Source organism: Pseudophryne corroboree, chromosome 7 (genome assembly GCF_028390025.1).
Source record: "Pseudophryne corroboree isolate aPseCor3 chromosome 7, aPseCor3.hap2, whole genome shotgun sequence".
Lineage (NCBI taxonomy): Eukaryota > Metazoa > Chordata > Amphibia > Anura > Myobatrachidae > Pseudophryne > Pseudophryne corroboree.
Window position 1 is genome coordinate 194,609,081 of NC_086450.1, and position 22,159 is coordinate 194,631,239.

The following is a 22,159-nucleotide window of genomic DNA, read 5'->3' on the forward strand; positions in this document are numbered from 1 at the left end:
CCCCTTCCAGCGGCAGGTAGGAATTAAAGGGACAGCACCGTGTGATCTTGTATTCCGATATTGTGATGTATGTTGTTACCGTGCAGGGCAAAGTGTCTGTTTGTTTTAAGTTTGTGCATAGTTGTGTTGCACCACTCACACGAGCTAGTTTGAGGGCTCTGTTTATGTAGCTAGTGTAGCGGACGCATACTAGGGTAGTTCTAGGCCCTGCACGGCTGTTTGTTTGTTTGCCTCCTTACAGGGACCTGTAAGTGGAGAAGATCGGAGTGCAAGACTTGAGACGGTGAGTAGCATCCGTGTACGTTTGTCCCTTTGTCTGTTCCCGAGCGCCGGAATAGGGATTGCTCACGGACGTGAGAATCCCCTTCATCACACTACGCGCTTGAGTACGAGTGTGTGAATTCTGGGTGGCTGAGGCTTTGTGCCTGTGATGACCTTTCACCCAACCGGTGAAGGTCGCCGTCACCCCTGGGATATCCCCTTTTCCGGTGGAAGAAGGGTTGATACCCCCCTTGAGGTAACATATTCTCTCCTCAGCTCGGTCGTCGGTCAGCTCCGAGAGGGAATCGCCGTTTCCGGATCCGATTGAAGATTGCCAGGTCCGTTGAAGGTTCCGGTACCTGAAGGTGAGAGAGAGCGGCGCCTGGTGAGTACCGACTCTACACCTGCACGGCAGCAGGCACCACCACACGCAGCCGCACCTCTTACATTTTGTCGTAGTCGGCAGGATCAAGGATACCGAATCACGGACACGATGTGGAACGCCACCAAGAAGACCTCCCTGCGGACGGCTCCGGAACGGACTCACCCACGGACGCGTACGGACCAGAGCGACTGGGTGACGGTGTCTGGGGCAGACCTCCTGAAGATGGTGCAGCGGTCGGTCCAGCGTGGAAAGGAAGAGCGCCGGGAGAAGGGGCGCAAGAAGGCCGCGGTGACGCCCTGCAAGAAATGTCGGCAAACGGGGCACTTTGCCGACAAGTGTACTTGGCGAGAGACGTCCCCAAAGAAGGTGGTTCAGGAAGCGGACCGAAGACGTCAGAAGGACCAAGTGAAGAAGGAGTCCTGGTGTTTGCTCTGCGGAAACTACGGGCATGAGCATAACAGTTGTCCCTGGGACGAAGAGTTGAGCCAAGACGAGGTTGATTCCTGGTGTGAAAGCTGTGGAGATCGCCGACATCGGCTCCTGGAATGTCCATGGACTGAAGACAGGACGGACTACGAGGCCACAGTGAAGCAGATGACGGAGTCTCGTCAGCAACTTTGGAACAGGGTGGCTGCAGAGCCCGTGTGTGCGCTCTGCGAGGCGAGAGGACATGCGCTTCCCGATTGTCCGTGGAATGAAGACCGGATGATTGCGGATGGTCGCGCCCAGAGATGGGAGGAGGAAACCAGGGAAATGGAGCGGAAGACCCTGCTTGAAGTTAGTTCGCAGGTGCCCATTTCCTCTGAGCCGGAACCAACGGGTGAAGATTCCCCAGTGAAGGAGGTGGACAAGGAACCCGTCTTGGAGAAGGTGGCAGTGGCCCTCCCTTGTTGGAAGTGTCGGCGACCAGGACATGCGGCCAGTGAGTACCCCTGGGAAGATGCCGCGGACCTACTCTGTCCCAAGAAAGTGACCCCAGTAAGGCAGAATCCTTTCCCGCATAAGGCGGAGGTGGATGACTGGGAGGTGAAGAGACCACGCTGCGAAGAAAAGCGTGAAGACCCAGTGACGGAGACGTCCGGAATCTCCCCGCGATGGAACCGTCCACGCCCAGGACGTGCGGAACAGGTGTGTCCTGGGTACCTAGAGATGCCAGCGGAAGAGGAGTACGCTGAGGAAGTAAAGATGCCAGCGGAAGCGATTGAGTACGCTGAGGAAGTAACAATGCCAGCGGAAGCGAAGAAGTACGCTGAGGAGGAAAATAATACCCCAGTCCAGATATCGGAGGAGGACTCGGACTACGGTGAGCTGTCCGCCGACTAATCCCTCCAAGAACAGATGGAGGACGACTCTGGCATCGGAAGCGCAGACGAGAGTGACTGGCAGGATCGGGTGGAGTCGTGCTCCCAGTTGAATGCCCTCCGTGAAGAGGAGGAGATAGTCCTGGAGCAAGAATACCTGCCGGGAGTGCCGAAATGGACGGACGTACGGGGAGAGGATTGTGATGCCGTGAGAGGACCCGTTCCAGAGGAAGACATGGGACCTTTAGAGATGCCCCACGAGGAGATGCGACAGATGGTGGTTGTTGCCCGGGAGGAAACGGATGCCCCGGAGGATTCCACTGTTGGGTGGTGGTCGGTACCACCCCCTGAAGACAGGGACGATGCCACAGACGATCTGAAAGGCCGGGAGTGGGTGACTGTTGTCCCAGTGGAGGAAGAGTCCCCTTGGTGGCCAACGTCAAGCGACCGTGAGGAGATGCCACTCCCCCAGAGGATCCGCCGATGGAGGTCAGGAGGTAAGAAGAGGAACCCGGAGCTGGAGGTGGAAGGATGTGGGGTCACAGCCCGTCCGGGCTGGGCCCTCGAACACAACCTCACCGGAGGGACCTCGGAATTCCCTGACCCGCGGACGATGGACATCGTGGAGACCTTTGTACAAAGGAAAAAGGGGGGGAAAATGTGGGAATGTGTCCTGTTTTACAGGACACATTCCAGCTGCAGCAGCCAAGGAGCCTGTGTCCCCTGCGGGACAACGTCTCTGACAGCGCTGGGACAGCTTGTCTGTCCCCAGCGCCTGTCAGTGTGTGGCGGCGGCGGGTGTCCGGTGCAGGGATTACCCTTTTCCCGGCACCGGACCAGAGGCTGCAGGGGCATTTAAATGTTGGCGCCCTCCGGGAGCCAATCGCGGCTCCCGGAGTGGCAGCCAATCGGAGAGGGGCGCGGAGAGCCAATCGGCGCTCGCCGCGTCATAGGCCCCACCCCCGGCATCTGACGTCAGACGCCGGGCGGGAGCCTGAAGAAAAGACAGCGCGCGGGAGCGCGAGGGGAGGAGACGCCGGGCGGGAGCAGCGGAGGAAGGAGGCCGCGGCGAAGAAGCGGACGGGACCCGGAGTAAGAAGACCGCGCCGAAGAGCGGTGAGGAGGTCCTGAGGCCGCGGAAGAGGCCAGAAGACGTCGGCCTGCAGGAAGAAGATGTCCAGCGGCGGCTGGACGCGGAGCAGCGGAGGCGACGCCGCTGGCCAGGACGGGTCAGCGGCAGAAGAGGGCGCTGGAGATCCCTAGGGCAGGTGAGGCCTCAGTGAGGCAACTTTCTCCCCCTCCCTTTCCTCCCTCGACCACCAGGGATGGGCATTAGGCCTGGGGCACAATCCAGGCACTAGGCCTGTGGCGCAGCTAGGAGTTTGGGGGATCACCGTTAGATTTGGTGGTTTGGGCGTTAAGCCCAAGCCACCTAAAACTGCGCAAGTTAGGCGGGCACTAGGCCCGTGGGCAATCCAGGCATTAGGCCTGCGGAGGTATTAGAGGGCTTTAGGCCCTAGTCCAGTTGGCGGCCACTAGGAACATAAGGTGACCCTGGGCACTAGGCCCAGGTCACCCAACGGGCAACAAGTTAGGCGGGCGCTAGGCCCGTGGGTGAAGTCAGGCCTCCGGCCTGGGCGCAGTCAGGGGGCGTTAGGCCCAGCGAGTAAGTGCCCCCAAGGTGAATAAAGGTGGCACTGGGCACTAGGCCCGGGCCACCCGGAGGTGTTTAGGTGGGCAGGCTGTGTGGCACCCACCCCCTTCCAGCGGCAGGTAGGAATTAAAGGGACAGCACCGTGTGATCTTGTATTCCGATATTGTGATGTATGTTGTTACCGTGCAGGGCAAAGTGTCTGTTTGTTTTAAGTTTGTGCATAGTTGTGTTGCACCACTCACACGAGCTAGTTTGAGGGCTCTGTTTATGTAGCTAGTGTAGCGGACGCACACTAGGGTAGTTCTAGGCCCTGCACGGCTGTTTGTTTGTTTGCCTCCTTACAGGGACCTGTAAGTGGAGAAGATCGGAGTGCAAGACTTGAGATGGTGAGTAGCATCCGTGTACGTTTGTCCCTTTGTCTGTCCCCGAGCGCCGGAATAGGGATTGCTCACGGACGTGAGAATTAGAGATGAGCGGGTTCGGTTCCTCGGAATCCGAACCCCCCCGAACTTCAGCCTTTTTACACGGGTCCGAGGCAGACTCGGATCTTCCCGCCTTGCTCGGCTAACCCGAGCGCGCCCGAACGTCATCATCCCGCTGTCGGATTCTCACGAGGCTCGTATTCTATCGCGAGACTCGGATTCTATAAAAGGAGCCGCGCGTCGCCGCCATTTTCACACGTGCATTGAGATTGATAGGGAGAGGACGTGGCTGGCGTCCTCTCCGTTAGTAGATAGAGACACTTGAGTTGATTACTTAGTAATTTTGGGGAGCATTAGGAGTACTCAGAGTGCAGAGTTTTGCTGATAGTTAGTTACCAGTGACTGACAACTTTATTATTTAATATAATCCGTTCTCTGCCTGAAAAAAAACGATACACAGTCACATACCATATCTGTGCTCAGCCTCAGTGTGCTGCATGATAATATCATCTATGTATATCTGACTGTGCTGAGTGCTCACTGCTCACACAGCTGAATTGTGAGGGAGACTGGGGTGCAGTTATAGCAGGAGTACAGTGCACACTTTTGCTGCCAGTGTGACTGACCAGTGACCACCAGTATATTGTCTGCCTGAAAAAGTTAAACACTCCTGTGGTGTTTTTTTTTTTTATTCTATAAACGCATTCTGCTGACAGTGTCCAGCAGGTCCGTCATTCATTATATTATATAAATATTTACCTGCAGTAGTGTTATATTTTTTTTGTTCATCTCTATCATCTTTATCATCTCTATATTAGCAGACGCAGTACGGTAGTCCACGGCTGTGGCTACCTCTGTGTCGTCAGTGCTCGTCCATAATTGTATACCTACCTGTGGTGGGTTTTTTTTTTTCTATCTTCTTCATACTAGTAGTTTAGGAGTCTGCTGACAGTGTCCAGCAGGTCCATCATTATATTATATATACCTGCAGTAGTGATATATATATATTTTTTATATCATTATCATCTCTATACTAGCAGACGCAGTACGGTAGTCCACGGCTGTAGCTACCTCTGTGTCGTCAGTGCTCGTCCATAATTGTATACCTACCTGTGGTGGGGTTTTTTTTTCTATCTTCTTCATACTAGTAGTTTAGGAGTCTGCTGACAGTGTCCAGCAGGTCCGTCATTATATTATATATACCTGCAGTAGTGTCGTCAGTCACTCGTCATCCATAAGTATACTAGTATCCATCCATCTCCATTGTTTACCTGAGGTGCCTTTTAGTTGTGCCTATTAAAATATGGAGAACAAAAATGTTGAGGTTCCAAAAATAGGGAAAGATCAAGATCCACTTCCACCTCGTGCTGAAGCTGCTGCCACTAGTCATGACCGAGACGATGAAATTCCATCAACGTCGTCTGCCAAGGCCGATGCCCAATGTCATAGTACATGGAAGCACTCAGCCTCTCGCTAGAAAAATGAAAAGACTTAAGCTGGCAAAAGCACAGCAAAGAACTGTGCGTTCTTCGAAATCACAAATCCACAAGGAGAGTCCAATTGTGTCGGTTGCGATGCCTGACCTTCCCAACACTGGACGTGAAGAGCATGCGCCTTCCACCATTTGCACGCCCCCTGCAAGTGCTGGAAGGAGCACCCGCAGTCCAGTTCCTGATAGTCAGATTGAAGATGTCAGTGTTGAAGTACACCAGGATGAGGAGGATATGGGTGTTGCTGGCGCTGGGGAGGAAATTGACAAGGAGGATTCTGATGGTGAGGTGGTTTGTTTAAGTCAGGCACCCGGGGAGACACCTGTTGTCCGTGGGAGGAATATGGCCATTGACATGCCTGGTGAAAATACCAAAAAAATCAGCTCTTCGGTGTGGAAGTATTTCAACAGAAATGCGGACAACAGGTGTCAAGCCGTGTGTTGCCTTTGTCAAGCTGCAATAAGTAGGGTAAGGACGTTAACCACCTAGGAACATCCTCCCTTATACGTCACCTGCAGCGCATTCATCATAAGTTAGTGACAAGTTCAAAAACTTTGGGTGACAGCGGAAGCAGTCCACTGACCAGTAAATCCCTTCCTCTTGTAACCAAGCTCACGCAAACCACCCCACCAACTCCCTCAGTGTCAATTTCCTCCTTCCCCAGGAATGCCAATAGTCCTGCAGGCCATGTCACTGGCAATTCTGACGAGTCCTCTCCTGCCTGGGATTCCTCCGATGCATCCTTGCGTGTAACGCCTACTGCTGCTGGCGCTGCTGTTGTTGCTGCTGGGAGTCGATGGTCATCCCAGAGGGGAAGTCGTAAGACCACTTTTACTACTTCCACCAAGCAATTGACTGTCCAACAGTCCTTTGCGAGGAAGATGAAATATCACAGCAGTCATCCTGCTGCAAAGCGGATAACTGAGGCCTTGGCATCCTGGGCGGTGAGAAACGTGGTTCCGGTATCCATCATTACTGCAGAGCCAACTATAGACTTGATTGAGGTACTGTGTCCCCGGTACCAAATACCATCTAGGTTCCATTTCTCTAGGCAGGCGATACCGAAAATGTACACAGACCTCAGAAAAAGACTCACCAGTGTCCTAAAAAATGCAGTTGTACCCAATGTCCACTTAACCACGGACATGTGGACAAGTGGAGCAGGTCAGACTCATGACTATATTACTGTGACAGCCCACTGGGTAGATGTATTGACTCCCGCCGCAAGAACAGCAGCGGCGGCACCAGTAGCAGCATCTCGCAGACGCCAACTCTTTCCTAGGCAGGCTACGCTTTGTATCACCGCTTTCCAGAATACGCACACAGCTAAAAACCTCTTACGGCAACTGAGGAAGATCATCGCAGAATGGCTTACCCCAATTGGACTCTCCTGTGGATTTGTGGCATCGGACAACGCCAGCAATAAAGTGTGTGCATTAAATATGGGCAAATTCCAGCACGTCCCATGTTTTGCACATACCTTGAATTTGGTGGTGCAGAATTATTTAAAAAAATGAGAGGGGCGTGCAAGAGATGCTGTCGGTGGCCAGAAGAATTGCGGGACACTTTTGGCGTACAGGCACCACGTACAGAAGACTGGAGCAACACCAAAAATGCCTGAACCTGCCCTGCCATCATCTGAAGCAAGAAGTGGTAACGAGGTGGAATTCAACCCTCTATATGCTTCAGAGGTTGGAGGAGCAGCAAAAGGCCATTCAAGCCTATACAACTGACCACGATATAGGAGGTGGAATGCACCTGTCTCAAGCGCAGTGGAGAATGATTTCAACGTTGTGCAAGGTTCTGCAACCTTTTGAACTTGCCACATGTGAAGTCAGTTCAGACACTGCCAGCCTGAGTCAGGTCATTCCCCTCATCAGGCTTTTGCAGAAGAAGCTGGAGACATTGAAGGAGGAGCTAACACTGAGCGATTCCGCTAGGCATGTGGGACTTGTGGATGGAGCCCTTAATTCGCTTAACAAGGATTCACGGGTGGTCAATCTGTTGAAATCAGAGCACTACATTTTGGCCACCGTGCTCGATCCTAGATTTAAAACCTACGGTGTATCTCTCTTTCCGGCAGACACAAGTCTGCAGGGGTTCAAAGAACTGCTGGTGAGAAAATTGTCAAGTCAAGCGGAACGCGACCTGTCAACATCTCCTCCTTCACATTCTCCCGCAACTGGGGGTGCGAGGAAAAGGCTCAGAATTCCGAGCCCACCCGCTGGCGGTGATGCAGGGCAGTCTGGAGCGACTGCTGATGCTGACATCTGGTCCGGACTGAAGGACCTGACAACGATTACGGACATGTCGTCTACTGGCACTGCATATGATTCTCTCTCCATTGAAAGAATGGTGGAGGATTATATGAGTGACCGCATCCAAGTAGGCACGTCAGACAGTCCGTACGTATACTGGCAGGAAAAAGAGGCAATTTGGAGGCCCTTGCACAAACTGGCTTTATTCTACCTAAGTTGCCCTCCCACAAGTGTGTACTCCGAAAGAGTGTTTAGTGCCGCCGCTCACCTTGTCAGCAATCGGCGTACGAGGTTACTTCCAGAAAATGTGGAGAAGATGATGTTCATTAAAATGAATTATAATCAATTCCTCCATGGAGACATTCACCAGCAGCAATTGCCTCCACAAAGTACACAGGGAGCTGTGATGGTGGATTCCAGTGGGGACGAATTGATAATCTGTGAGGAGGGGGATGTACACGGTGATGAATCGGAGGATGATGATGAGGTGGACATCTTGCCTCTGTAGAGCCAGTTTGTGCAAGGAGAGATTAATTGCTTCTTTTTTGGTGGGGGTCCAAACCAACCCGTCATTTCAGTCACAGTCGTGTGGCAGACCTTGTCACTGAAATGATGGGTTGGTTAAAGTGTGCATGTCCTGTTTATACAACATAAGGGTGGGTGGGAGGGACCAAGGACAATTCCATCTTGCACCTCTTTTTTCTTTCATTTTTCTTTGCGTCATGTGCTGTTTGGGGAGTGTTTTTTGGAAGGGCCATCCTGCGTGACACTGCAGTGCCACTCCTAGATGGGCCAGGTGTTTGTGTCGGCCACTAGGGTCGCTTAGCTTACTCACACAGCTACCTCATTGCGCCTCTTTTTTTCTTTGCGTCATGTGCTGTTTGGGGAGTGTTTTTTGGAAGGGCCATCCTGCGTGACACTGCAGTGCCACTCCTAGATGGGCCAGGTGTTTGTGTCGGCCACTAGGGTCGCTGAGCTTAGTCACACAGCTACCTCATTGCGCCTCTTTTTTTCTTTGCGTCATGTGCTGTTTGGGGAGTGTTTTTTGGAAGGGCCATCCTGCGTGACACTGCAGTGCCACTCCTAGATGGGCCAGGTGTTTGTGTCGGCCATTTGGGTCGCTGAGCTTAGTCATCCAGCGACCTCGGTGCAAATTTTAGGACTAAAAATAATATTGTGAGGTGTGAGGTGTTCAGAATAGACTAAAAATGTGTGGAAATTATGGTTATTGAGGTTAATAATACTTTGGGATCAAAATGACCCCCACATTCTATGATTTAAGCTGTTTTTTAGGGTTTTTTGAAAAAAACACCCGAATCCGACAAAAAAAATTCGGTGAGGTTTTGCCAAAACGCTTTCGAACCCAAAACACGGCCACGGAACCGAACCCAAAACCAAAACACAAAACCCGAAAAATTTCCGGTGCACATCTCTAGTGAGAATCCCCTTCATCACACTACGTGCGTGAGTGCGAGTGTGTGAATTCTGGGTGGCTGAGGCTTTGTGCCTGTGATGACCTTTCACCCAACCGGTGAAGGTCGCCGTCACCCCTGGGATATCCCCTTTTCCGGTGGAAGAAGGGTTGATACCCCCCTTGAGGTAACATATTCTCTCCTTAGCTCGGTCGTCGGTCAGCTCCGAGAGGGAATCGCCGTGTCCGGATCCGATTGAAGATTGCCAGGTCCGTTGAAGGTTCCGGTACCTGCAGGTGAGAGAGAGCGGCGCCTGGTGAGTACCGACTCTACACCTGTACGGCAGCAGGCACCATCACACGCAGCCGCACCTCTTACAATTATAAAAGTATTATTACGGGACTTCCATCAATTGGTTCATACTAATTCCTTTCTGTATCAGTGACATACCCTTAATTTGGTGATTTTTTATTAATTAATTATAATTGTATTTATGATTGCATCCATTATATGAGTGTATATATATATTTTTTTTAAACTTTGGTACAATAAATATTGTTTATATATGATAAAATAGCGCTCTCTACTTTATCTAGTTGTTGATTGTGAATAAGTACAGAATATTTATCTGGGAGCTGCTTTTGTCTTTTTTAGAAACAATTTCTCTTATCCAGATTCATCTATCAATTGCGCCTGATTAGCTTTTTCCAAGGGAAATAACACTTTGGAGTTGCTATTTATTTGTTTATGTTAGTGCAAAGTATGAGGATACGAAATTTTGGAGCTATAAGGAGATAAACGAGAGAAACAGAAGGACAGCAGACTATCTTCCCCACCTCCAAAAAAGAACTGCAATCAACATAATACATTGAGTTACCTAATCCACTACCACCAACGCCTGCAGCCTGCACAGCCTGGACACTAAACTACCTGTCTGATTAAGTAACAGCCCTCCTGCTCTCACACATTGCTCACATTCCTAATTTATACAATCTACAACCACTGTGTTACAAACTCAGCCTTTCCGTTCCTTACATTATTTCTTAAAATCCTGTTTGCACTGACTTTGCTTTCACTACACCCCAACTTCCCCTTGTTCATTCGATATTACACCCACACCATTCTATTCCTCAGAACAACACTACTGTACTGGAATTATGGCTCCTCGATCCTGTCCCATACCAATCCTCACTGCCAGGTCTCACCCCCCAAATTCCAAACCACCCACTTGCACTCAGAACCCAGCCAACCTTATCCCCATCTCCCCTGTCCAATCCCTTCCTTTCTCCTGTGCACTCTGGAATGCTAGATCAATCTGCAACAAGCTGCCAACTATCCACAACCTCTTCATCTCCCACTCTTTTAACCTTCTCGCCATCACTGAAACCTGGCTCTCCTCCTCTGACACCACCTCCCCTGCTGCCCTCTCCTATGGAGGCCTCTCCTTCACCCACACGGTCAGACCTGATGACCGCCAGGGTAGAGGCGTGGGCATCCTTCTCTCCCCAAACTGCACCTTTTCGTGTCATCCCACCTGAGCCCTCCCTCACCTTCTCCACCTTTGAGGTTCACACTATCCGCCTCTTCTACCCCATTCACCTCCTTGTGGCAGTGATATACCGCCCCCCTCACCACTGTTCACCTTTCCTTGACAACTTTGCTGCCTGGCCTACCCACTTTCTCTCCTCCGAACTCCCCGCTGTCATCCTCGGTGACTTTAACCTTTTCCATCTCCTTTGGACTTTCTCAATGGACCACCACCCCTACTCACAATCTCGGCCACTCCCTTGACCTTGTTTTCACCCACCGATGTGATCTCTCTGATTTCTCAAACTCTTCCTTCCCTCTCTCTGACTGCCATCTGCTTTCTTTCACGCTCTCATCCTCCTTTCTCCTCTCCACGCTCAGACACACCATCACCAGACGCAATCTCAGGACTCTTGACCCCACTTTCATGTTCTCCCTCGAGACTTTCCTATCTCTTCTTTCCACTATGACTGGTCCCAACCAGGCAGCCTCCTTCTATAACTCTTCCCTAACCGCTGCTCTCGACTCTGTGGCCCCCTCTCCTCTGCTCCCCTCCGCCGCTCCAAACCCCAACCCTGGCACACCAAACTAACACGTTTCTTACAAGAATGCTCACAGTCCTCTGAACGCTCCTGGAGGAAAGCTCACTCTCTGCCGGACTTCCTCCATTTCAAGTTTATTATTTCCTCCTACAGCTCTGCTCTTTCCCTCGCCAATCAATCCTTTTTACAATTACTCATCTCTTCTCAGTACTCCTGTCCACGCCGTCTCTTTGAAACTTTCAACACTCTCCTTCACCCATCTCCTCCTCCCCTCCCATCCTCCCTCACTGCCACACGACATCTCCCCCCGTCACCCCTCTGCTGCCCCCTGTCCCCATCATCCCCCCTCCATCTGTCCCACCCTGTCCTCCTTCCGTCCTACTTCAGACAAGGAAGTCCACTCCCTCATATTATCCTCCCCCCTCCACCTGCCCCCTGGACCCCCTTCCCTCCCATCTTCTCCGCTCCCTCTCCCACACTGCGTGCTCCCACCTAGCTCACCTCTTTAACCTATTGCTCTCTACCGGCATCTTCCCCTCACCATTCAAACATGCTCTAGTCTCACCTATTCTCAAAAAACCCAACCTTTACCCTTCATCACCCACCAACTACCATCCCATCTCTCTTCTCTCTTTCGCCTCCAAACTACTTGAACGACTGGTCTACAGCTGTCTCACAAGCTACCTCTCTGACAACTCTGTCCTTGATCCACTCCACTGAGACTGCCCTGGTGAAAGTCACCAATGATCTGCTTTCGGCCAAATCCAGGGGCCACTTCTCTATGCTCATCCTTCTGGACCTCTCTGCTGCCTTTGACACCGTGGATCATACTCTCCTCCACCGCCCTGGTCACTGCTTCCCATGCTCGAGTTCAAGACAATGCCCATGCTGCATCCCTTCAGTGGAATGCACTCCCCTGCTCCATTAGACTCTCCCTGACCTTGCAAAGCTTCAAACGGGTACTAAAAACCCACCTACTCATCAAAGCATATCCTCCTGATGCATAACCTAGTCCTGAGGCCGCGCCTCCATCCCCCTGCCTGATGCCTTGAACATCTCAGCTTTGCTTACATACTGCGATCAGGCTACCTCCCGCTTGCTTGCACCTCATGTCACCTGTCTGTCGACCCTTCCCACTAGATTGTTAGCTCTTCAGAGCAGGGCCCTCTTTCCTCTTGTTATCTAAGCCCTCTTCTCGACACATTTCACTCGCAGCTCTCCCCTACTCAGTGACTATCTTTACCCGCTTTTTCTCCTGCTGGTAAAGGCTAATCTCCATCTATGGCCACCAGCCCCTTGTAGTACGATGATCACTCCCTCACTACTTACATTTTAGCTGTATTATGTCTTGAGAATTGTGGTGCTCTTTGTTACCTGTACTCTATTTCTGTTATTTATTTACTGTAATGCTGAGTTTTGTCTCCCTGTACTGTCCTTTGTACGGCGCTGCAAAACACTTGTGGTGCCTTATAAATAAAATGTAATAATAATAATAATAATACCTTAGCAAGCAGTCTGATTAATATATTCCTCCATACCTGGAATATATGTAGAAGGGGGAGGGGGGCAGATATAACATTTGCAGAGAGAGTTAGATTTGGGAGGGTTATTTTGTTTCCGTGCAGAGTAAATACTGGCTGCTTTATTTATACTCTGCAATTTAGATTTCAGTCTGAACACACCCACCCAAATCTAAATCTGCCCCCCCTTGCAGGGCAGCATGGTTTTTATTAGCTAACAAATTTGCTGCTGTAATCAGGTCTGAACTAGGCCCTATATAATGAACACTTTACTCGGTAGATCGAGACTGGGGTTAGGGGATGCAGGTGTTAGTATATGCCTTAGACACATTGGGGTCACTGGAACATATGGTATAAACGTGAGTCACCCAAACCCAACCCGTATAAACTAAACAAATGCTCATTACATAGATTACATAACTCCCTCCTATTCAGTTATGTTTCTCCAATCACTCAGGTAAAGTGTAAGCCTTTGTGAACAGGACACTATTTGTTTTTAATAGTTGAGCCCTTTTATTGATTTGTGTTTTGTGTGTGTTTTATGCTGTATTTTTTTTCTGCAATGCAATGTGCAACCATTGTGGTGTTAATAGATAGTAGGTGTTATGTCTAGTAAATTCCATGTCAAGTCCTGTAGGTGGAAAATGTGTCCAGCTCTGGCAGGTCAGCCTATGTGTGGGTTTTATGCCAGAAGAGTCGATAGCCTGTCATTTAAATATCGATGTAAACACAAAATGAAAGTACTATTTAAATTTAATTAAAATACAAACATTTGTTGTCCTCTCATTTAAAAAATGTTAATGGAAATTTTCTTGCGTGCCGTTAACCAACTGCAAATACATAACATAAATAGATTTTAAGAGCCCCCCTAATGATAATAATAGTATCAGTGAGATCGATCTAGATGCAGTCAGGCAAGCAGCAGTGGCTGCTGATCCCCCTTATCATCATCATCATCATCATCATCAGTGCATATTTTGCACCAAGGATAAAGTACTCGCAATGATTTGCCCCATGAGAATATGCATATTCATCTTTTTTTTGTGGTCTGCACGGATGCATTTACATGAACACCCTCTCTCCAGTTTCCATTCTGCCTCTTGATATAAGGAGACATAAGCGCAAATCACGGAAAGATGTGTAAGAATTCGTTTTTGTACCTGTGCAGTAAGAAAAGAAAATAAAATAAAGAGTGCAAGTGTTTACGGACAACTTTTCATGAGTCCCACTATAGTCTCCAGTGCTTTGTTTCTACAGGTGGAAATAATGGTTCAGATGCTGAGCTGGAGATCCGCCTGGTTATGGAGTGCATCTTGCATGTTATCGCACTGCATGGGCTGCAACGTCTACCCCAAAGAGGCTAATGACATTATGTGCATGGAAAGAAATGCGCATATTTGCCTGTATGCAGTGTCATAAACACATTATTACAGTACACCGCCCCCTATCTGTGTGCTTTATTTGTTACTCATTATCAGTGTACAAGTGTACATATACTGATGCAAATAATGCACTTGGAAACAAGTGTATTTACACTCCCGGCTGAGGGCCTAAGTCAGACCTGATCGCTAGGGTGCGTTTTTTGCATCCCTGCGATCAGGTAGTCGCCGCCTACAGAGGGAGGGTATTAGCTGTGTGAAGGGGTGCGATCGCATGTGTTGGAGAACTGCACAAACATAAGTTTGTGCAGTTTCTGCTCAGCCCAGGACATACTTAGCCGCTGGTATGATCGGGGCTGGAGCTGACGTCAGAAACCCTCCCTCCAAACGCCTTGTCCCTCCTGCGTTTTTCCGGACACTCGTTAAAAACGGTCAGTTGCCACCCACAAACGCCCTCTTCCTGTCAATCTCCTTCCAATCGCCAGTGCATTTGGATTTTTCACACCATCCCGTCGCTGACCGGCGCTCCCCATTGCTGCGGTCAGTCGCGCATGCGCATTGCGGTGCATACGCATGCACAGTTCAGACCTGATCGCAGCCTGTGAGAAAACACAAAGCAGCGATCAGGTCTGAATTAACCCCGAACTGCGTTGATGTTCCCTCACTTTGTCTACAAAGTGAGTGTACTTCAATGCAAAGTTAGACATAAGTTTAAATATGCTTGTTTCCAAGTGTATCATTTGCATCAAGTATATGATAGTGTACTTGTACACTGATAATGAGTAACAAATAAAGCACACGATAAGGAGTGGTGTACTGCAATAATGTGCATGCTACATACAGGCAAATATGCGCGTTTATTTCCATACGCGTAATGCAGGAGCTACTATTGCCAATATGTGTTCAGCTCATCATCAACATCTTTATGGTCACCTACACTTTGTATCTAAAGTTGGATATACTTTGGTCAATAGCAGTGTCGGACTGGGGCATGTAGGGCCCACCGGGGGGTTGGAGTGGTAGGGGCCCATGTTTAGGGGTGTGGCCAGTTTGCAGAGTGGGTGGGGTCTGCCACCTCATTGGTTTGACTAACTATTAGAGAGTGCAATGTCTGGGCCCCTTCATAAATATATACAGTAAATCAGATGCTGCACTCATGATAATGTACCAGATTAATAACAGATTAATGACAGCAGTGCACTGTAGAAAATACACCATAGTCTAGTATAAGGTAACATATGTGTAATGTATTTCAAGTGCACAATAGCAGGAGGTGGGCCCCCAGGCAGTGGGGCCCACCGGTGGTTTCCCTGTACCCCTGTGGGCCAGTCCAAGCCTGGTCACTAGTTCTTAGCATCTAGATTTGGACATACTATTGCCATCTGGATACCCAGGTCTTTACCTCTTAATGTTAGCATACTGGCTTTTGCCTCCCAGAGCCAGCCAGAACTCATCTGGTTCCTGGCCCTCGGCTAACACCACCTTCTCACCCCTGGAAATCAGGTCAGCAACATTCTTGGCCATTTCTCTCTCATCGCCACTACTGCCCTGCGGGACAAGTAAAAGATACACTCAGAATTAAATTATAGTCTAAAGGTTGCATACTGCATTATTCATTTTGCATACCTAATACAAGGATATCACTTAGGGATTGTATTTATCAAGCAGTGAAAAGAGAGGAGAAGTGGACCAGTAAGAGAACTTAGCAGCCCCCACGCTTCTTGGTAGCATTTATTGAGTATATTCTATAAAATGATAGGTAGAAATTGATTGGTTGCTATGGACAACCTCTCTACTGCGCCACTCATCCACTTTTTTCACTGCTTGATACATCAAACTAAAGGCCAGTACTGACGGGAGAGATGTGTGCTGAGTGATCTTAACACAGACCGCTCAGCACACATCTCTCCCCCAGCTCAGCACAGCGCAATGTGTGCTGAGCGAGGGGGGGTGCTCACTTCACACAGCGCTGAAGTGAGCGACCCGCTAGATTGAGCCTGCATGCAGGCCAATCTAGCACCAGCGATAGTGATGCGCGGGGCCGCACATTGCTATCGCTGGGGGGCATTTTAGATTTAGTTTAGATTTTAAACACGGATCTCTCCATGTGTACCCCCCTTAAGAGTATTGTCTATAGAAATCTGAATTTACTAAATCACAGCAATTACTGAATGCCAGTGAAAGTTATCAGATTACAATGTTTAACCATATTAGGGGTTATCTTCATTCCTGTGTGTTAGGGTCACACATGGTAGAAAATGATGTGAGTTTGATCCCACCACAAGTCCAAGTGTGTTTCTTTTACATTTTATAGATGGAAATGCAATATTTAAAATCAGGTACCCCCACCCCCTAAAGAATTACTAGACTTAATGTGATTATTTTTTTTGGACATCTAAATTTCTTTTGCTAAGTGGTTCTTCTTTAAAAAAAAAAGTTAATAAAATATTTGATGCAACTGTACAACACTTTCATTATAGCCAGGGTGTTCTTATAAGAGGGTGACTGTGGAATTAATGGGTTCACTACGGCTGGCCGGCGGTCGGGCTCCCGGCGACCAGCATCCCGGCGCCGGGAGCCCGACCGCCGGCTTACCGACAGCTTGGCGAGCGCAAATGAGCCCCTTGCGGGCTCGCTGCGCTATTTTATTCTCCCTCTATGGGGGTCGTGGACCCCCACGAGGGAAAATAATTGTCGGTATTCCGGCTGTCGGGCTCCCGGCGCCGGTATACTGAGCGCCGGGAGCCCGACCGCCGGCAAACAGAAGACCACCCGGAATGAATACATTTTCAAAGGACATGGTGATAAGGGGTGATATAAAAGGGAGAGCTGGTGTACCTTGTTGTCGGGGAAAGTTGACAAGCTTACTGTCCAATTGTTATGCCTAGTGTGTACACATATTTTAAGGACCACTGTAAACCCCAAGAGTCACACTTCACATATGAACACACAGTGCAGTATTAGTATTACATTCTACTGCAGCTCTGTTACAGTGTAAAGTATTATTGCCCCCTTCCATTATGGACGGCTGTGCTCCCTCCTCGGGGATGCAGTCATGTGACCAGGGCCTGATTGAGGGTTCCAGCCACCCAAGGCTAATACAGAAGTGGCCACCCCCCTTCACTTCCCCACCACTAATTTTTTTGCTTACATTCAGCTAAAATCTTTTACAGGCCCGGGTCTCATTTCCATTCATAATATTGCCCCTTACTGCCCTAGCAGTGCTGGCAACGGCGGCAGTAGCATCAATCACAGCCTCGGCAGCAGAGCAAGCCATGGCTCTCACAGGATCTCCTCTTTCCCTGGTCTTCCTGTCTCGGTAACACCGGCAATCCCAGCAGGCACCACTGCTCCCACAGTATCACAGCCTTGGCAGCGGAGCCAGCCGCGGCTCTCACAGGATCTCCTCTTTCCCTGGCGTCCCTGCCTCGGTGACGCTGCAATCCCAGCATGCACCGCTGCTCCCACAGTATCACAGCCTCGGCAGTGGAGCCAACCGCAGCTCTCACAGGATCTCCTCTTCCCAGAGTCCCTGCCTCGGTGGTGCCGGCAATCCCAGCAGGCACCGCTGCTCTCACAGTTCCCGGGGGAGATCTCACAAGACCTTGCTCGGATCTCCAACTCCAGCGGCTCCCATCCCAGTGCAGTCTATTGTGCCAGCGCTGCATCTCCCCCCCAGGACCCAGTGCTCCAGGCTGCAGCCTTGTCAGCCTACTGGTTAATCAGGCCCTGCATGTGACCACCGCTCGTGAGCCCAGTGGTCACCATGCCGAATCCGGGATCCCAAGCAATCAAAATGCCACCAGACAGAATGCTGACCCACAGGGACTATTGTCCACGACACCCATAGAGTGGGAATAGAACCTGTGGCGAGTGCAGCGAGCGCATCGATTCTGCGAGGGGCTTTGTTGCTCTCGCCCCCTCCGGCATTCTGCCGCCGGGATTCCAGGGTCGGTATGCTGACCGCCAGGATCCCGAGTGCTGGTCTCCCAGACCCAACCCCCCTCATAGTTATGACAGTGTCCTAATGGGATAATATACATTAAGAAAAAAAGAAAAGCTAAGAATGCTTTTATCTGGGCTGCTGTGACATCACTGGCCCCATCCCGTGCATGCATAAACCAGTCTATGCTGTGTATGCTGAGCTCCATAGGTGCTGGAACAGGGGGGACAAGGGAGTGCTCCTCCAAATATTGGGGAGGCACCAAAGTACTGAATCAAGGGGTGCGGTGCATCTGCCATCTACGGGCAGTGTCAAGATAATACTATTCTATTCCGGGCTGCTCCACCTCCTCCCTCCCCACAGCTCTTCTCCGCCTGCCTCCAGGGCCCTCCGCCCCTCTGCACCGAGCTCCAGCCCTACAGTGTGTGGCTAGTGAAAGTGGGCTGGTCCCTCCTCTGGGACCAGCCCTGCTCCCTTCTCACCTCCCACTTCAGATGTTCCTAACCTTTTCTCCCTCCCACCTTTGTCCTCCTCTTTGTCAGCTCCCCTTTGCCCTTCCACCTCCGTCACTCACGGCACCCCCTGATGACCTCCTCCCATTTCTAACTGGGTCCAACTAAAACTTTACCCTGTAAAGTTTGCACTGCGTACACATCCATGATTCATAGGATTGCATGGTTGTGTACGTTTTCGGGAATGGGTTGCACGCGGGTGCAGCTAGTCGCAATCGTGATGCGGTTGCACATGCGATTCATTTGCAGGTAAGCTGACAGCGGCCGCATCTGTAGATAGATAGATAACTCTATCTACAGGTAGGTGGTGTGGCGGGTAAGTCCATGTGCCCCTGAGGGGGCGACAGCGATTTAGGGGGCACCAAAATAAAATTATATCTTGCCCCCCCACACACCCAAAACGGTTGTGGCGTCCCTGGTATGCTCCCTCCTAACATGTCAGCCCGCTGCAGAGGAATGAACTAGAGCAGTTATTAATGTGCCATTGTTGGTTCAGTATTATGGAAATCAGTGTAGCCCATTGGCCACCCGAAGATAGCATTAGCTGCCAGGCCAAAATTGATCAGTATGTCAATTAACTTACACCCCCATAGAATATATATGGGTGCTGTTTTTGTGGTCAGAAATACAGGGGCCAGTGCAGACATCTAGGGAAAACTTACCTTTTGTGTGGCATCCCCTGCACAATAACATATACATTCCTCAAGCCTTCCTCAAGCCATTAATATGGCAATTCCCACTTTTTAAAAGTCAGGAAAACAAAAGGAGAAATAAGATTGTCTGTGCAAGTTAACTGCTCAGATTTCTATAGATAACTCTACTTGGGTAAATGGGTTATAATTTATCTTTATACTACTGCCATTGTTATATTATCAACATAATCAGCAAAAGATAGACTTTTTTATTGGAATAGAACAGTGATCGCCAACCCATCACTCGCGAGCTACCGGTAGTTCGCCGTAGTATTTTCGGTAGCTCGCAGAACGTACGGGCTTGGCCAATCACTGGCACTCCTCCTCCCTTCATTTTTAATATGGTGCTGGCCGTCAGCCAATCAGAGCTCGTGGACCGGCAGCTGCGGCACCTGATTGGCTGCCGGACCACAAGCTTTGATTGGCTCACTTACCGGTGCCATATTTAAAATGCCCGCCGTCGCTGCCGGAGACTCTGTCACCCTCACCACAGCCGCTCTCCGGACGTCACAGATAGGAGATGCGCACGCTGCGCTCTACTCCCCTTACGTTCCTCATACAGGAGGAGCAGCACCGGCTTCGCTAGAAGAAGCCAGCAGTGGTGAGCACTGTGCGGGGGGCATTGTATCTGGCATTGCGGGGGGCATTGTATCTGGCACTGCAGGGGGCATTGTATCTGGCACTGGTGGGTGCATTTTATCTGGCACTGGTGGGGGTATTGTATCTGGCACTGCGGTGGGCATTGTATCTGGCACTGCTGGGGGGCATAACATGTATCTGGCACTGCTGGGGGGCATTATTTGTGTATCTGGCACTGCTGGGGTGCATTATTTGTGTATCTGACACTGCTGGGGGGCATCATTTGTGTATCTGGCACTGCTGGGAGGCATTATTTGTGTATCTGGCACTTCTGAGCGGCATTATTTGTGTACCTGGCACTGCTAGGGGCATTATTTGTGTATCTTGCACTGCTGGGGGGCATTATTTGTGTATCTGGCACTATGTGGTGGGGCATTACTTGTAGTTGTGAGGCCACACCCACTTTTGTGAGGCCACACCCACTTTTGCAGGAACACTTGCGCATTGCGGGGAGGGGGTAGCACTTTCAGAGCTTTTATTTTCCGAAAGTAGCTCACACCCCAATTAAGGTTGGAGACCACTGGAATAGAACATAACTTTTAAAGGGGACAATTGTGCACAGACATTTTATATAAATACTACCTCTGGTTTAGAGATCTAAAGAGCAAAAAAGAAGAGGTATTGGTTGCACTGTGTCTCCTTTTCTATATTTCTCTTCCCCTCTCCCTCCTTCTAACCTTTCCTCTTTTATTTTATTAAGGATTGTACTCCTATAGTTTACTTTTTTTTTTTTGAGACAACAGAGAATCATTAGCATACAGTGATGCTCTATACAGAGCACTTAATTATTTTTTCTTCATATTTCATATCTCATAATTGTGGATCAGATTACCATATAGTCCTTGGTATTACCTTTCCACACCACAAATAGCAGGTTCCTTTCGTCTTCAGCACAAATACATCATTGGAGTTGAGGGATGATGCCCGGACAGTTACTTCAAAAGCCTTGGTATTGTATTCATTGGTTCCGTGGACATGAAATAATCTGACCTCAGGGGGTGTCTCATCATTGTCTGCGCGAGATGTACCACCCTGAATATGGAAAAACATCAAAATATTAATCATTTTCCAATCACTACTCAGTAAAAATCAGTAACTCTCCAATCACAACAAAAATACTCACAGAAGTATAATAATTATGATTTTGAGTATGTACAGGGTTCTAAATCTTGTAATTATATTTCCTGAGAGGAATTGTATTGTATATACTGATCAAACTGATCAAACTTCATTGGCAAATCTTGAAACAACATGTTTATGCCAGGAAAATACTATCAAACAAATATATTTTTTATTTAACAATAATTTAAAGAGTTTGCAAACCTGTGCACAAATAAATGAATGTAAGCATGCTAACTTGCATATCTTTGCTAAATCAGCTTTTAATCCTGTCTCTTTTGCCATTTGCTAACTTAACTGTATTTTGCTCTTTCTAATATAAAGGAATTAGATAAGCTATACAGTGGCGGAACTAGAGAGCGGTGGGCCCAGGTGCGACAAAATGCTTTGGGCCGCCCATCCTATCCAAGTCCACCACCTCACCCCTGGAGAGGATCTGGTGAGGGGGACCTGCGCAGGGCCAGAGAAATGGATACCTAGCAACAGTGCCGTAACTAGACATTTTAGCACTGTGTGCAAGAAACGGCATCGGAGCCCCACCCCTGCATGCAAAACAGGGGCAGTGCGCGCCGTAGGCGCACGCAAAAATACATAGGGGCGTGGCTTCATGGGGAAGGGGTGTGGCCACAAAATAATACCAATTCATAAAACGGTGCACAGTAGTCTCCATTATTCAAATTACACCGCACAGTAGTACCACTACACCAGGTAGAGACCCTTTTACACCTTACGTCGGACAGATTCCTCTTTTTACACATTACAACAGACAGTGTCCCCTTTTTACACATTACGGCAGACAGCGCGCCCTTTTTAAACATAGCGGCAGACAGCATGCACTTTTTACACATAACAGCAGACAGCGTCCCCTTTTTACACATAACGGCAGACAGCGTGCCCTTGTTAAACATAGCGGCAGACAGCGTACACTTTTTTACACATAACGGCAGACAGCGTGCCCTTTTTACACATAACGGCAGACAGCGTCCCCTTTTTACACATTACGGCAGACAGTGTGCCCTTGTTACACATTACGGCAGACAGCATCCCCCTTTTTACACATTACGGCAGGCAGATTCCCCCTTTTTACACATTGCGGCAGACAG

The 22,159-nt window shown here is 49.4% G+C and overlaps 1 protein-coding gene across 3 annotated transcripts in view; it reads right to left on the bottom strand.

Annotated features, from left to right (window-relative positions):
• Window positions 1-22,159, bottom strand: part of VIL1 (villin 1) — a 224,678-nt gene that overhangs the window by 16,447 nt on the left and 186,072 nt on the right. For all 3 annotated transcript variants that reach the window (XM_063933914.1, XM_063933915.1, XM_063933916.1), the window contains 2 exons: window positions 20,790-20,969; window positions 15,554-15,699 (listed from right to left, as the gene is read on the bottom strand). In XM_063933914.1, coding sequence (XP_063789984.1) covers window positions 15,554-15,699; window positions 20,790-20,969 — 326 coding nt within the window. The remainder of the gene's footprint in view (window positions 1-15,553; window positions 15,700-20,789; window positions 20,970-22,159) is intronic.